We start from the raw sequence: 13,905 nt of genomic DNA, 5'->3' as shown, positions 1-13,905 counted from the left end.
ACTAAAACTAAAACCGAAAATAAAACTGATCTACATGTGTTATAAGATACAAAATTTGTTAACATTCGATAACAGTGTATTCAGGTTAAAAGTGAATGGTCGTTAAAATAAAAATATTACTTGAATTGTATGAAATGGCGGCGAAACCTCTGATACGGAGTGAGGTGGTTGAATTTTTAGAAATAAATATTGTGTTAGGGCTCAATCGCCTTTTAAGGCTTGGTTTCGTACGCAATTTTGGTTATTTTATTTAAAGAATATTACTAATATTTTATGGCATTTTTGTAAATTTATTTAGACACAGCTCTCCAGTATTTAATGTTTTTCCCCTTAAACTGTGTAACAGTTTATATAAAATAGTATCTAATTAGTGGTAAAATATATATTGCCTGAGTGACCCTTCACAGATCCAAAAATTTTTTTCGTAAAGTACTATCTGATCAGAAATTTTGTGAACATCAAAAAATTCAAGAGAGCTATCCAAAGGAATTTACAGGAAAATCACTTATTTAATACTACAGTAAATTGCCTATAATCCAGAAAATTCAATGCTATGGCCACACCAAGGTATAATATATGCCTAGGGGCTGGCATTTATCGCGAATAAAGCTGAACGCCTACTAGACTGCAACAAGGTATACGCGCACCGTTGGTTTCTTCCTTGTGATTGGCGTCCGTCTGCGAGAGAAGTAGTTGCCTTGTTTGGCTGGGCCACTCAGGACGCATCTGCTTCCGCAATGAATTACTGTGATTGGTGTTTTAACAATCGTCACGCACCTGAAAGAAACTCATCTAATCACGAAACACAGACGATGTTACAGTGTTTTGGCTTTCAGCTGGTCTTGGAATCTTTTCGCGAAATATGCATGGCCCTATATTTTATACTTCAGATAGCTCATGTGTTTTCTTATATGCTAATTTTTGGTTATTTTCATATTTGTGCTGATATTTTACGTCAGTTTTTATTTAAATGTATTTTTGACGTTTTTTGGTATGTGTAGGCTATAACATTTATCAGGTTTACTGTGCATGTACTTAGTTAGTAAAGATGTATGTGGTTTAGTGTAAGACAAAGCGGTACGCCTTAAATTCGCCACTTAAAATAAGGCAATGAATAAATAAAAATAAAGCACTGCCCACTAGAAAACATGAAACAATTTTCATTGAAACGAAAACGGAGAGAAACCAAATAACCCATAAGCGAACATAAGACCACAACAGTAGAGTTATGTAACCTGATGGCTGGAATTCACTGGAATAAAAAAAATCGGAATTTTGGGCGGCTCGATTGGTGCTGGACTATGAATAGTACAGTTTAGTAGCAAATTGGTAGGGGCATGCATATTTCGCGAAAAAAAAAAGCTTAAACACTGTAGTATCGTATGTGTTTCGTGATTGGGAGAATTTCTTTGAATTACACGTACACCAATGACATTAATTCAGTGCGGAAGTAAACGCTTCCTAAGTGGCTCGGTCAAATAATAGAATTATTTCTCTCGCAGACGGCCAACAATTACAAAAGAAGAAATACGCTGTTGCAGGTATACCTTCTTGCAGTCTAACAACCGTTCAGATTTTTTTTCCGCGAAAAATGCCTGCCTCTACAGATTGGGAGTGAGATGCTCTTTATAGCTTTCATCTTTATGAAACCAATGTAACGTTTCTTAGGTTATATTTTATGTATTTTATTTCTCAGAAATTTATACATTTACAAATGTTTACATTTGTCGAAACACCGCATGTAAAATTGAAGTGACTAGATGCACTCACATACAAGCTTGCTTTCGTGAGTGCTAAATTTCCTGGTTAGTTACGTGAATATTGTTTACAAAGTGTTAAAAAAGGGGGAATTAAATTGTTATTATTATAAGTAGTCTGCAGACGATTCGAGTTCCTACACCAAATTTCATACCCATTGTTGACCACCGGAAACAAAGAAACGCTGTGACCAATGAAATCCTCTGGTCATGGCTCACAAGGGCATTGCGAGCAGCCGCAACACATATGGAACCACCGCCTAGTATAGTAATCATTAGCCTTTCGGCTCAAGAACTCTTAATTGTTAGAGACCGGAAAAATTCGCGGGTTCAATGACCTCCAGGATAGACTCCAATATCCTCTACACACTCGGGCCAATGCCACCTGTACATTGGCTGCTGACTTGCGAGTCGTCTCGACTGGGTGGCCTGTGATTCGACACTTCTATTGAGTGTGGGTCTCTAATTGGCCCTCAGTCCTCCAGATTTACAGTGACTAGGGGCAGGCATTTTTCACGAATAAAGCTGAACGCCTATTAGTCTGCAACAAGGTATGCGCGCACCAGCGGTTTCTTCCTTGTGATTGGCGGCCGTCTGGCGAGAGAAGTAGTTGCCTTGTATGACCGAGCCACTCAGGACGCATTTACTTCCGCAATGAATTACTGTGATTTGTGTTTTAACAATCGTCATGCACCTGGGAAGAAACTCACACAATCACGAAACACAGACGATGATACAGTGTTTTAACTTTCATCTAGTCTCGGAATCTTTTTGCGAAATCTGCATGACCCTAGGTATAACTGAAGACTGCCATGCCAAAACGTTGTAAGTGCCATCGACTAAAATGTTCAAGAGAAGGAAAAATGTGATGCACTCGCACTATGGCACTTACAACGTTTTGAGATTCACATAACATATTTTGCCACTTGGAGCACCACAATCATCACCATATTTTAACACATGAAAAAGCATGGCACTTACAACCTATTTTTACATGAATACACATTTCGCCCGGTTTGGCACTTACAAGGTTTAGCATGGCAGTCTTCAACTATTTGTATTTTAGCCTATCGCGAAATGAACCCGCGAATGTTGTTGTTGTAGTAGTGACCTGTGACGGCGAGCTGCACGGCGTGGCGGTCCTCGCCCTTGTCGTTCTGCACGGCGAGGTAGTAGCTGCGCGCGTCGGCCGGGTCGGCGCCCGCCACGTGCAGCCTGGCCTCGTAGCAGTCCTCGCGCGAGTCCTGGGCCAGCTGGTCGGCGCGGTAGCGGCCCAGGTCCGCGCCGGCCTCCAGCCTGAGGCTGCCCCACTCCCAGGCCGCGAGGCGCGGCCGCGGGTCCGCGCACACCACCAGGCTCAGCAGCGCGTCCTGGCCGCGCGCCACCACCACCTCGCCCGGCGCCGCCTGGCGCAGCACCAGCGGCGCGCCTGCGAGCACGCGTCACCAGGCTGAGCAGCACGACTCTCCATCCGACCATCTCAACTAACACTCAGGAGAACAACTCTCCAACCATCTGAAACAGCACTCAGGAGGACAACTCTCCAACCATCTGAACCAGCACTCAGGAGAACAATCCTCCGACCATCTGGACCAGCACTCAGGAGAACAACCCTCCGACCATCTCAACCAGCACTCAGGAGAACAACTCTCCGACCATCTCAACCAGCACTCAGGAGAACAATTCTCCGACCATCTGAACCAACACTCGGAAGGATAACTCTCCGACCATCTGAACCAGCACTCAGGAGGACAACTTTCCGACCATCTTAACCAGCACTCAGGAGAACAATTCTCCGACCATCTGAACCAACACTCGGAAGGATAACTCTCCGACCATCTGAACCAGCACTCAGGAGGACAACTTTCCGACCATCTGAACCAGCACTCGGGAGGATAACTCTCCGACCATCTGAACCAGCACTCGGGAGGATAACTCTCCGACCATCTGAACCAGCACTCAGGAGGACAACTCTCCGACCATCTGAACCAGCACTCGGGATGATAACTCTCCGACCATCTGAACCAGCACTCAGGAGAAAAACTCTCCGACCATCTGAACCAGCACTCAGGAGAAAAACTCTCCGACCATCTGAACCAGCACTCAAGAGGACAACTCTCCGACCTCTCAACCAGCACTCAGGAGGGCAACTCTCCAACCATCTGAACCAGCACTCAGGAGAAAAACTCTCCGACCATCTGAACCAGCACTTGGGAGGATAACTCTCCGACCATCTGAACCAGCACTCAGGAGGACAACTCTCCAACCATCTGAACCAGCACTCAGGAGAACAACTCTCCGACCATCTGAACCAGCACTCAGGAGAAAAACTCTCCGACCATCTTACCAGCACTCGGGAGGACAACTCTCCAACCATCTGAACCAGCACTCAGGAGAACAACTCTCCGACCATCTGAAACAGCAATCGGGAGGACAACTCTCCAACCATCTGAACCAGCACTCAGGAGAACAACTCTTCGACCATCTCAACCAGCACTCGGGAGGACAACTCTCCAACCATCTGAACCAGCACTCAGGAGAACAACTCTCCGACCATCTGAACCAGCACTCGGGAGGACAACTCTCCAACCATCTGAACCAGCACTCAGGAGAACAACTCTCCGACCATCTGAACCAGCACTCAGGAGAACAACTCTCCAACCATCTGAACCAGCACTCAGGAGAACAACTCTCCAACCATCTGAACCAGCACTCAGGAGAACAACTCTCCGACCATCTGAACCAGCACTCAGGAGGATAACTCTCCGACCATCTGAACCAGCACTCAGGAGAACAACTCTTCGACCATCTCAACCAGCACTCAGAAGGACAACTCTCCAACCATCTGAACCAGCACTCAGGAGAATACTCTCCGACCATCTGAACCAGCACTCAGGAGAAAAACTCTCCGACCATCTGAACCAGCACTCAAGAGGACAACTCTCCGACCTCTCAACCAGCACTCAGGAGGGCAACTCTCCAACCATCTGAACCAGCACTCAGGAGAACAACTCTCCGACCATCTGAACCAGCACTCAGGAGAAAAACTCTCCGACCATCTTAACCAGCACTCGGGAGGACAACTCTCCAACCATCTGAACCAGCACTCAGGAGAACAACTCTCCGACCATCTGAACCACCACTCAGGAGGATAACTCTCCGACCATCTGAACCAGCACTCAGGAGAACAACTCTTCGACCATCTCAACCAGCACTCAGAAGGACAACTCTCCAACCATCTGAACCAGCACTCAGGAGAAAAACTCTCCGACCATCTGAACCAGCACTCAGGAGAAAAACTCTCCGACCATCTGAACGAGCACTCAAGAGGACAACTCTCCGACCTCTCAACCAGCACTCAGGAGGGCAACTCTCCAACCATCTGAACCAGCACTCAGGAGAACAACTCTCCGACCATCTGAACCAGCACTCAGGAGAACAACTCTCCGACCATCTGAACCAGCACTCAGGAGAAAAACTCTCCGACCATCTGAACCAGCACTCAGGAGAACAACTCTCCGACCATCTGAACCAGCACTCGGGAGGACAACTCTCCAACCATCTGAACCAGCACTCAGGAGAACAACTCTCCGACCATCTGAACCAGCACTCAGGAGGACAACTCTCCAACCATCTGAACCAGCACTCAGGAGAACAACTCTCCGACAATCTGAACCAGCACTCAGGAGGACAACTCTCCAACCATCTGAACCAGCACTCAGGAGAAAAACTCTCCGACCATCTGAACCAGCACTCGGGAGGACAACTCTCCGACCATCTGAACTAGCACTCAGGAGAACAACTCTCCGACCATCTGAACCAGCACTCGGGAGGACAACTCTCCAACCATCTGAACCAGCACTCAGGAGAACAACTCTCCGACCATGTGAACCAGCACTCAGGAGGACAACTCTCCAACCATCTGAACCAGCACTCAGGAGAACAACTCTCCGACCATCTGAACCAGCACTCAGGAGGACAACTCTCCAACCATCTGAACCAGCACTCAGGAGAACAACTCTCCGACCATCTGAACCAGCACTCAGGAGAACAACTCTCCGACCATCTGAACCAGCACTCAGGAGGACAACTCTCCGACCATCTGAACCAGCACTCAGGAGAACAACTCTCCGACCATCTGAACCAGCACTCAGGAGGACAACTCTCCGACCATCTGAACCAGCACTCAAGAGAACAACTCTCCGACCTCTCAACCAGCACTCAGGAGGGCAACTCTCCAACCATCTGAACCAGCACTCAGGAGGACAACTCTCCGACCATCTGAACCAGCACTCGGGAGGATAACTCTCCGACCATCTGAACCAGCACTCAGGAGGACAACTCTCCGACCATCTGAACCAGCACTCGGGATGATAACTTTCCGACCATCTGAACCAGCACTCGGGAGGATAACTCTCCGACCATCTGAACCAGCACTCAGGAGAACAACTCTCCGACCATCTCAACCAGCACTCAGGAGGACAACTCTCCAAACATCTGAACCAGCACTCAGGAGAAAAACTCTCCGACCATCTGAACCAGCACTCAGGAGAAAAACTCTCCGACCATCTTAACCAGCACTCGGGAGGACAACTCTCCAACCATCTGAACCAGCACTCAGGAGAACAACTCTCCGACCATCTGAACCAGCACTCGGGAGGACAACTCTCCAACCATCTGAACCAGCACTCAGGAGAACAACTCTCCGACCATCTGAACCAGCACTCAGGAGGACAACTCTCCAACCATCTGAACCAGCACTCAGGAGAACAACTCTCCGACAATCTGAACCAGCACTCAGGAGAAAAACTCTCCAACCATCTGAACCAGCACTCAGGAGAAAAACTCTCCGACCATCTGAACCAGCACTCGGGAGGACAACTCTCCAACCATCTGAACCAGCACTCAGGAGAACAACTCTCCGACCATCTGAACCAGCACTCAGGAGGACAACTCTCCGACAATCTGAACCAGCACTCAGGAGGACAACTCTCCAACCATCTGAACCAGCACTCAGGAGAAAAACTCTCCGACCATCTGAACCAGCACTCGGGAGGACAACTCTCCAACCATCTGAACCAGCACTCAGGAGAACAACTCTCCGACCATCTGAACCAGCACTCAGGAGGACAACTCTCCGACCATCTGAACCAGCACTCAGGAGGACAACTCTCCAACCATCTGAACCAGCACTCAGGAGAACAACTCTCCGACAATCTGAACCAGCACTCAGGAGGACAACTCTCCAACCATCTGAACCAGCACTCAGGAGAAAAACTCTCCGACCATCTGAACCAGCACTCGGGAGGACAACTCTCCAACCATCTGAACCAGCACTCAGGAGAACAACTCTCCGACCTCTCAACCAGCACTCAGGAGGACAACTCTCCAACCATCTGAACCAGCACTCAGGAGAAAAACTCTCCGACCATCTGAACCAGCACTCGGGAGGATAACTCTCCGACCATCTGAACCAGCACTCAGGAGGACAACTCTCCGACCATCTGAACCAGCACTCGGGATGATAACTCTCCGACCATCTGAACCAGCACTCAGGAGAACAACTCTCCGACCATCTCAACCAGCACTCAGGAGGACAACTCTCCAACCATCTGAACCAGCACTCAGGAGGACAACTCTCCGACAATCTGAACCAGCACTCAGGAGGACAACTCTCCAACCATCTGAACCAGCACTCAGGAGAAAAACTCTCCGACCATCTGAACCAGCACTCGGGAGGACAACTCTCCAACCATCTGAACCAGCACTCAGGAGAACAACTCTCCGACCATCTGAACCAGCACTCAGGAGGACAACTCTCCGACCATCTGAACCAGCACTCAGGAGAACAACTCTCCGACCATCTGAACCAGCACTCAGGAGGACAACTCTCCGACCATCTGAACCAGCACTCAGGAGAACAACTCTCCGACCATCTGAACCAGCACTCAGGAGGACAACTCTCCGACCATCTGAACCAGCACTCGGGAGGACAACTCTCCAACCATCTGAACCAGCACTCAGGAGAACAACTCTCCGACCATCTGAACCAGCACTCAGGAGGACAACTCTCCGACCATCTGAACCAGCACTCAGGAGAACAACTCTCCGACCATCTGAACCAGCACTCAGGAGGACAACTCTCCGACCATCTGAACCAGCACTCAGGAGAACAACTCTCCGACCATCTGAACCAGCACTCAGGAGGACAACTCTCCGACCATCTGAACCAGCACTCAAGAGAACAACTCTCCGACCTCTCAACCAGCACTCAGGAGGGCAACTCTCCAACCATCTGAACCAGCACTCAGGAGGACAACTCTCCGACCATCTGAACCAGCACTCGGGAGGATAACTCTCCGACCATCTGAACCAGCACTCAGGAGGACAACTCTCCGACCATCTGAACCAGCACTCGGGATGATAACTTTCCGACCATCTGAACCAGCACTCGGGAGGATAACTCTCCGACCATCTGAACCAGCACTCAGGAGAACAACTCTCCGACCATCTCAACCAGCACTCAGGAGGACAACTCTCCAAACATCTGAACCAGCACTCAGGAGAAAAACTCTCCGACCATCTGAACCAGCACTCAGGAGAAAAACTCTCCGACCATCTTAACCAGCACTCGGGAGGACAACTCTCCAACCATCTGAACCAGCACTCAGGAGAACAACTCTCCGACCATCTGAACCAGCACTCGGGAGGACAACTCTCCAACCATCTGAACCAGCACTCAGGAGAACAACTCTCCGACCATCTGAACCAGCACTCAGGAGGACAACTCTCCAACCATCTGAACCAGCACTCAGGAGAACAACTCTCCGACAATCTGAACCAGCACTCAGGAGAAAAACTCTCCAACCATCTGAACCAGCACTCAGGAGAAAAACTCTCCGACCATCTGAACCAGCACTCGGGAGGACAACTCTCCAACCATCTGAACCAGCACTCAGGAGAACAACTCTCCGACCATCTGAACCAGCACTCAGGAGGACAACTCTCCGACAATCTGAACCAGCACTCAGGAGGACAACTCTCCAACCATCTGAACCAGCACTCAGGAGAAAAACTCTCCGACCATCTGAACCAGCACTCGGGAGGACAACTCTCCAACCATCTGAACCAGCACTCAGGAGAACAACTCTCCGACCATCTGAACCAGCACTCAGGAGGACAACTCTCCGACCATCTGAACCAGCACTCAGGAGGACAACTCTCCAACCATCTGAACCAGCACTCAGGAGAACAACTCTCCGACAATCTGAACCAGCACTCAGGAGGACAACTCTCCAACCATCTGAACCAGCACTCAGGAGAAAAACTCTCCGACCATCTGAACCAGCACTCGGGAGGACAACTCTCCAACCATCTGAACCAGCACTCAGGAGAACAACTCTCCGACCTCTCAACCAGCACTCAGGAGGACAACTCTCCAACCATCTGAACCAGCACTCAGGAGAAAAACTCTCCGACCATCTGAACCAGCACTCGGGAGGATAACTCTCCGACCATCTGAACCAGCACTCAGGAGGACAACTCTCCGACCATCTGAACCAGCACTCGGGATGATAACTCTCCGACCATCTGAACCAGCACTCAGGAGAACAACTCTCCGACCATCTCAACCAGCACTCAGGAGGACAACTCTCCAACCATCTGAACCAGCACTCAGGAGAAAAACTCTCCGACCATCTGAACCAGCACTCAGGAGAAAAACTCTCCGACCATCTGAACCAGCACTCGGGAGGACAACTCTCCAACCATCTGAACCAGCACTCAGGAGAACAACTCTCCGACCATCTGAACCAGCACTCGGGAGGACAACTCTCCAACCATCTGAACCAGCACTCAGGAGAACAACTCTCCGACCATCTGAACCAGCACTCAGGAGGACAACTCTCCAACCATCTGAACCAGCACTCAGGAGAACAACTCTCCGACCATCTGAACCAACACTCAGGAGGACAACTCTCCAACCATCTGAACCAGCACTCAGGAGAACAACTCTCCGACCATCTGAACCAGCACTCGGGAGGATAACTCTCCGACCATCTGAACCAGCACTCAGGAGGACAACTCTCCAACCATCTGAACCAGCACTCGGGAGGATAACTCTCCGACCATCTGAACCAGCACTCGGGAGGATAACTCTCCGACCATCTGTACCAGCACTCAGGAGAACAACTCTCCGACCATCTCAACCAGCACTCAGGAGGACAACTCTCCAACCATCTGAACCAGCACTCAGGAGAAAAACTCTCCGACCATCTGAACCAGCACTCGGGAGGATAACTCTCCGACCATCTGAACCAGCACTCAGGAGGACAACTCTCCGACCATCTGAACCAGCACTCGGGAGGATAACTCTCCGACCATCTGAACCAGCACTCAGGAGAACAACTCTCCGACCATCTCAACCAGCACTCAGGAGGACACTCTCCAACCATCTGAACCAGCACTCAGGAGAACAACTCTCCGACCATCTGAACCAGCACTCGGGAGGATAACTCTCCGACCATCTGAACCAGCACTCGCCAAACATCTAACCAGCACTCATCACCAGTTGAACAGATCTGGAACACTGGCTGAGTGGCTATCTTTTTTTTTCTGGGTACCACTATTGAGGTACTACGCGAGGTGTACCGGAACTATCGGTGGGCGCGGTGTGGCACCACTAACGGACTATGAAATGAACCCGGACACGCCTCAAAATTTTCGCACACATAACCTATCACAAATCAACTACATCACCGATAATAGCAATGTCCAATCACTTTCCGGTGTAACCAGTACCCTGGGTACATTTACACTAGCACAAACCAAAGCAGAAGGCCGTACACAACATCATATCAGTAGCTGTAATAAAAAGAACAACCATTCATTCGTTTCTTAACATCCAGTAGCCTAACACCATTGGCACATTATTCTACAAACACCAAACATAAATGTTCATCATATCTATATGCATACAATTTTTTTGTGCATTGGCCCTTTCAAAGGCAAAATTACTCTTGATTTTCAATTTAATATAATACAAAATAATTTACCAGACCTTAAAGCCAAAACCGGAACTAGGTTTTACCTTGAGTGCCATCTAAATCGCCCATCGATTTTTTGTCAGAATCCTAGCATCGACATATAACAGGCTGACTTTTCACCATCTGGGAGCCTTCTTCAATCGCATTGCAAACTCTGTCACTAATATTTTCAAATGTATTATCTCACTGTGTATTTATGTAAACGTAAAAAAATCATTTTTTACTTCATTGTGCTCTTTATATATAAACATTTAAACTTAAGCATTCGGGTTTCACAGAATGATTAGGGGAATATTTATCTTGATATTAATCGAAAAAACATTGTACAAAGTTATTTGCCCCTTCCAATTCATTTTTAAAAAAATAAAAAAAAAATAATAAAATTAAAAGCCAGGTTTTCCGACGCAAAATCTCGGAAGCTCTAGCTATCCTGAGACAACCCATAGACTTCACTTTTTTTTTCTTAGTTCAGTGAGAGTTACATTTTAAGATAGACATAACACAGCCAGATCAACATTCCTTGGAATGAAACCCAAGACCCTTGTCTCCTAAGCTGGGAGCTCTAGCCACAGAGCCTAAAAGGTATAGAGAAGCGGTTCCCAAACGGTGGGTCGCGACTCACTAGTGGACGACTCGATCCTAAAACTATCAGAAACCATCGAATAAACCATAAGAAAAGATACGAAAACTCAAAACAAAATAGAATTGTGTGCAAACACTTATCTATTGTTAAATAAATAACTGGTTTGCTACATGCTACAGAGTGCTTCTTACATTTTGTCACCAATATTCAAATCAGAACACAAATTGTTTATCAATCATAAATCGGTATCTTAAAAGAAGCATATATATATTTATATTTTGCAATATTTAACGGTAAATTATACATACATAAGGAAGGCATACGATACAAATAAGTAGGGACACCTGTATTTCGCGAATACATTTAGTGTCAAGGTATTTCACAAAATACTGTAGCTTTTCTCCTGTGGTTATTGGCTGAGGTAGGTGAGAGGTGTCGCCCCGCTCTTGACGGGGCCAATGAGAATGTGGTCACCGAACTGCTGCACCCTCACAATTTGCAATTACTCTTAGAAAAAGCTACAGTGTTTTGTGAAATACCTGGACATGAAATGAAATCGCGAAATACAGGTGTCCCTACAAATAAGGTTTTAACTCCACCACAGACCGATAGACCATGGAGGTGTTCCTACAAGGAAAGGTGGGTCACCAGCTGAAGGGGGTTGGGAACCGCTGGTGTAGAGTGTCTCGACAACTCACCAACGACCTGAACGGCGATGGTCTCGCTCTGCACGACGCGCTCCCGGCCGCCGATCACGTTGGTCGCCTTGCACACATACTCGCCCTGGTAGTCGTACGTGACGTTGGACACGAGCAGCTCCGGGCCTGAGCCGCGCAGCAGCACCGCTGCGTCGGGCGACGTGGTCTTCTGCAGCCACTGGTACGTGGGCTTGGGGTTGCCCTCCGCGGAGCAGGCGAGCGAGGCCTGGGAGAAGAGCGGCGCCGTCACCAGCCGGTCCGGCCCCACACTCAGGATTCGCGGTGGGTCTGGTGAGGGACACAACATTTACAAACCATTGGATGCATCTAAGAGCGGTTCCATCACCAGCCCATCCAGCCCCACACTCAGGATTCGCGGTGGGTATGGTGAGGGACACAAAATTTACAAACCATTGGATACATCTAAGAGCGGTTCAATCACCAGTTGGGCAGGCCTCACACTCAGGATTCGCGGTGGGTCTGGTGAGGGACACAACATTTACAAACCATTGGATACATCTAAGAGCGGTTCCATCACCAGCCGGTCCGGCCCCACACTCAGGATTCGCGGTGGGTCTGGTGAGGGACACAACATTTACAAACCATTGGATACATCTAAGAGCGGTTCCATCACCAGCCGGTCCGGCCCCACACTCAGGATTCGCGGTGGGTCTGGTGAGGGACACAACATTTACAAACCATTGGATACATCTAAGAGCGGTTCCATCACCAGCCGGTCCGGCCCCACACTCTGGATTCGCGGTGGGTCTGGTGAGGGACACAACATTTACAAACAATTGGATACATTGTGCCGCGCCAATTTGCATTTTTTTGGCTTAGTTTTAAAATTTTAATTTTGAACCTTAATTTTACTAGCAATTTTACAACTAAAACTTAACCTTTTTCCGCTCTCTGCTACACTCCCACCTAATCTTTGTCATGCTAGTCTCCCCAATCCGTTCCCAGCGCCAGATCTGAGTTTTGCCGAGTCTTTGTGAGTCATCATGTGGACTCGTCTTATCCTCGCTTTGATGCACGCCCGTCGCCTGTAATTCCCCCTGTAGCCGTGACAAGAACTGCTATTCCCTGCAAGCTATCAAAGCAGCTCGGTTGTTAGAGACCTCCTGACATGAGAACTCCATGGCATGATCACGAGACAGTTTCCCCAACGTCCCGTCATGTCTCCGGGCTCTGTAGAGCTGGGTTCCACCGTCGTTGCAATTTCCAACTCCCTCACTCTCCAGTCTTTCCTGGGAATACTGTCCAGAGCACTGACCGCTCACTAACCCCTGCCTAAGTCAAGGCTAGCCATAGGTCTTCAAAAGTACCACCTCCGATCTCTAGCGGTGGAGATAGCAACTGCTGTGAGTCTTGGGCCAACTTAGCCTGCCCCCTGGCGACTCATGCCACAAGCAGTGCCCTGTAATTCTTCTACAAGCCATCAGAGCGCCCCACTAGTCTCCTCCATAAGCCCCATGCTTTCGAAGTAGCTTTCGTGCGAGATATGCACAAGTAGATTTATTTTCTATTTCGGCCACCACCCAAGAGATTGTGCTCCGCTCGGGCAGCTAACGACAACGTCGAGATATCGAGGCAGGTGTTTCTTTTCCCCCCACTCGGAAATCTTCGTAACCTTTCGGTCTGGAAGCCGAAGTCCCCCCTTTTTTCGAAAGCAAGCGCCTGTTTTAATTAAGAGTCGCTCCCGCCGCACAGAGATTTCGCGCTGCGCTATCAGACTGACTACTTCGCATTCTCGGCCAGCCCACAGCTAGACTTCACTTCTGCCTTCATACGAGAATGTAGCATCTCGTAAAGGAATGTTT

General features: G+C 48.6%; 1 protein-coding gene across 1 annotated transcript in view; it reads right to left on the bottom strand.

Annotated features, from left to right (window-relative positions):
- The window catches only part of LOC134540921 (hemicentin-2), a 140,117-nt gene that overhangs the window by 39,635 nt on the left and 86,577 nt on the right, over positions 1–13,905 (bottom strand). Inside the window, exons 7-8 of the mRNA XM_063383995.1 lie at positions 12,083–12,370; positions 2,863–3,186 (exon numbers count right to left, since the gene is read on the bottom strand). Of these exons, the coding sequence (XP_063240065.1) occupies positions 2,863–3,186; positions 12,083–12,370 (612 nt within the window). The remainder of the gene's footprint in view (positions 1–2,862; positions 3,187–12,082; positions 12,371–13,905) is intronic.

Source organism: Bacillus rossius, chromosome 17 (genome assembly GCF_032445375.1).
Source record: "Bacillus rossius redtenbacheri isolate Brsri chromosome 17, Brsri_v3, whole genome shotgun sequence".
NCBI classification, from domain to species: domain Eukaryota; kingdom Metazoa; phylum Arthropoda; class Insecta; order Phasmatodea; family Bacillidae; genus Bacillus; species Bacillus rossius.
The sequence above is the reverse complement of the archived record's forward strand: the minus strand, read 5'-3'. Positions and strand labels throughout refer to the sequence as shown.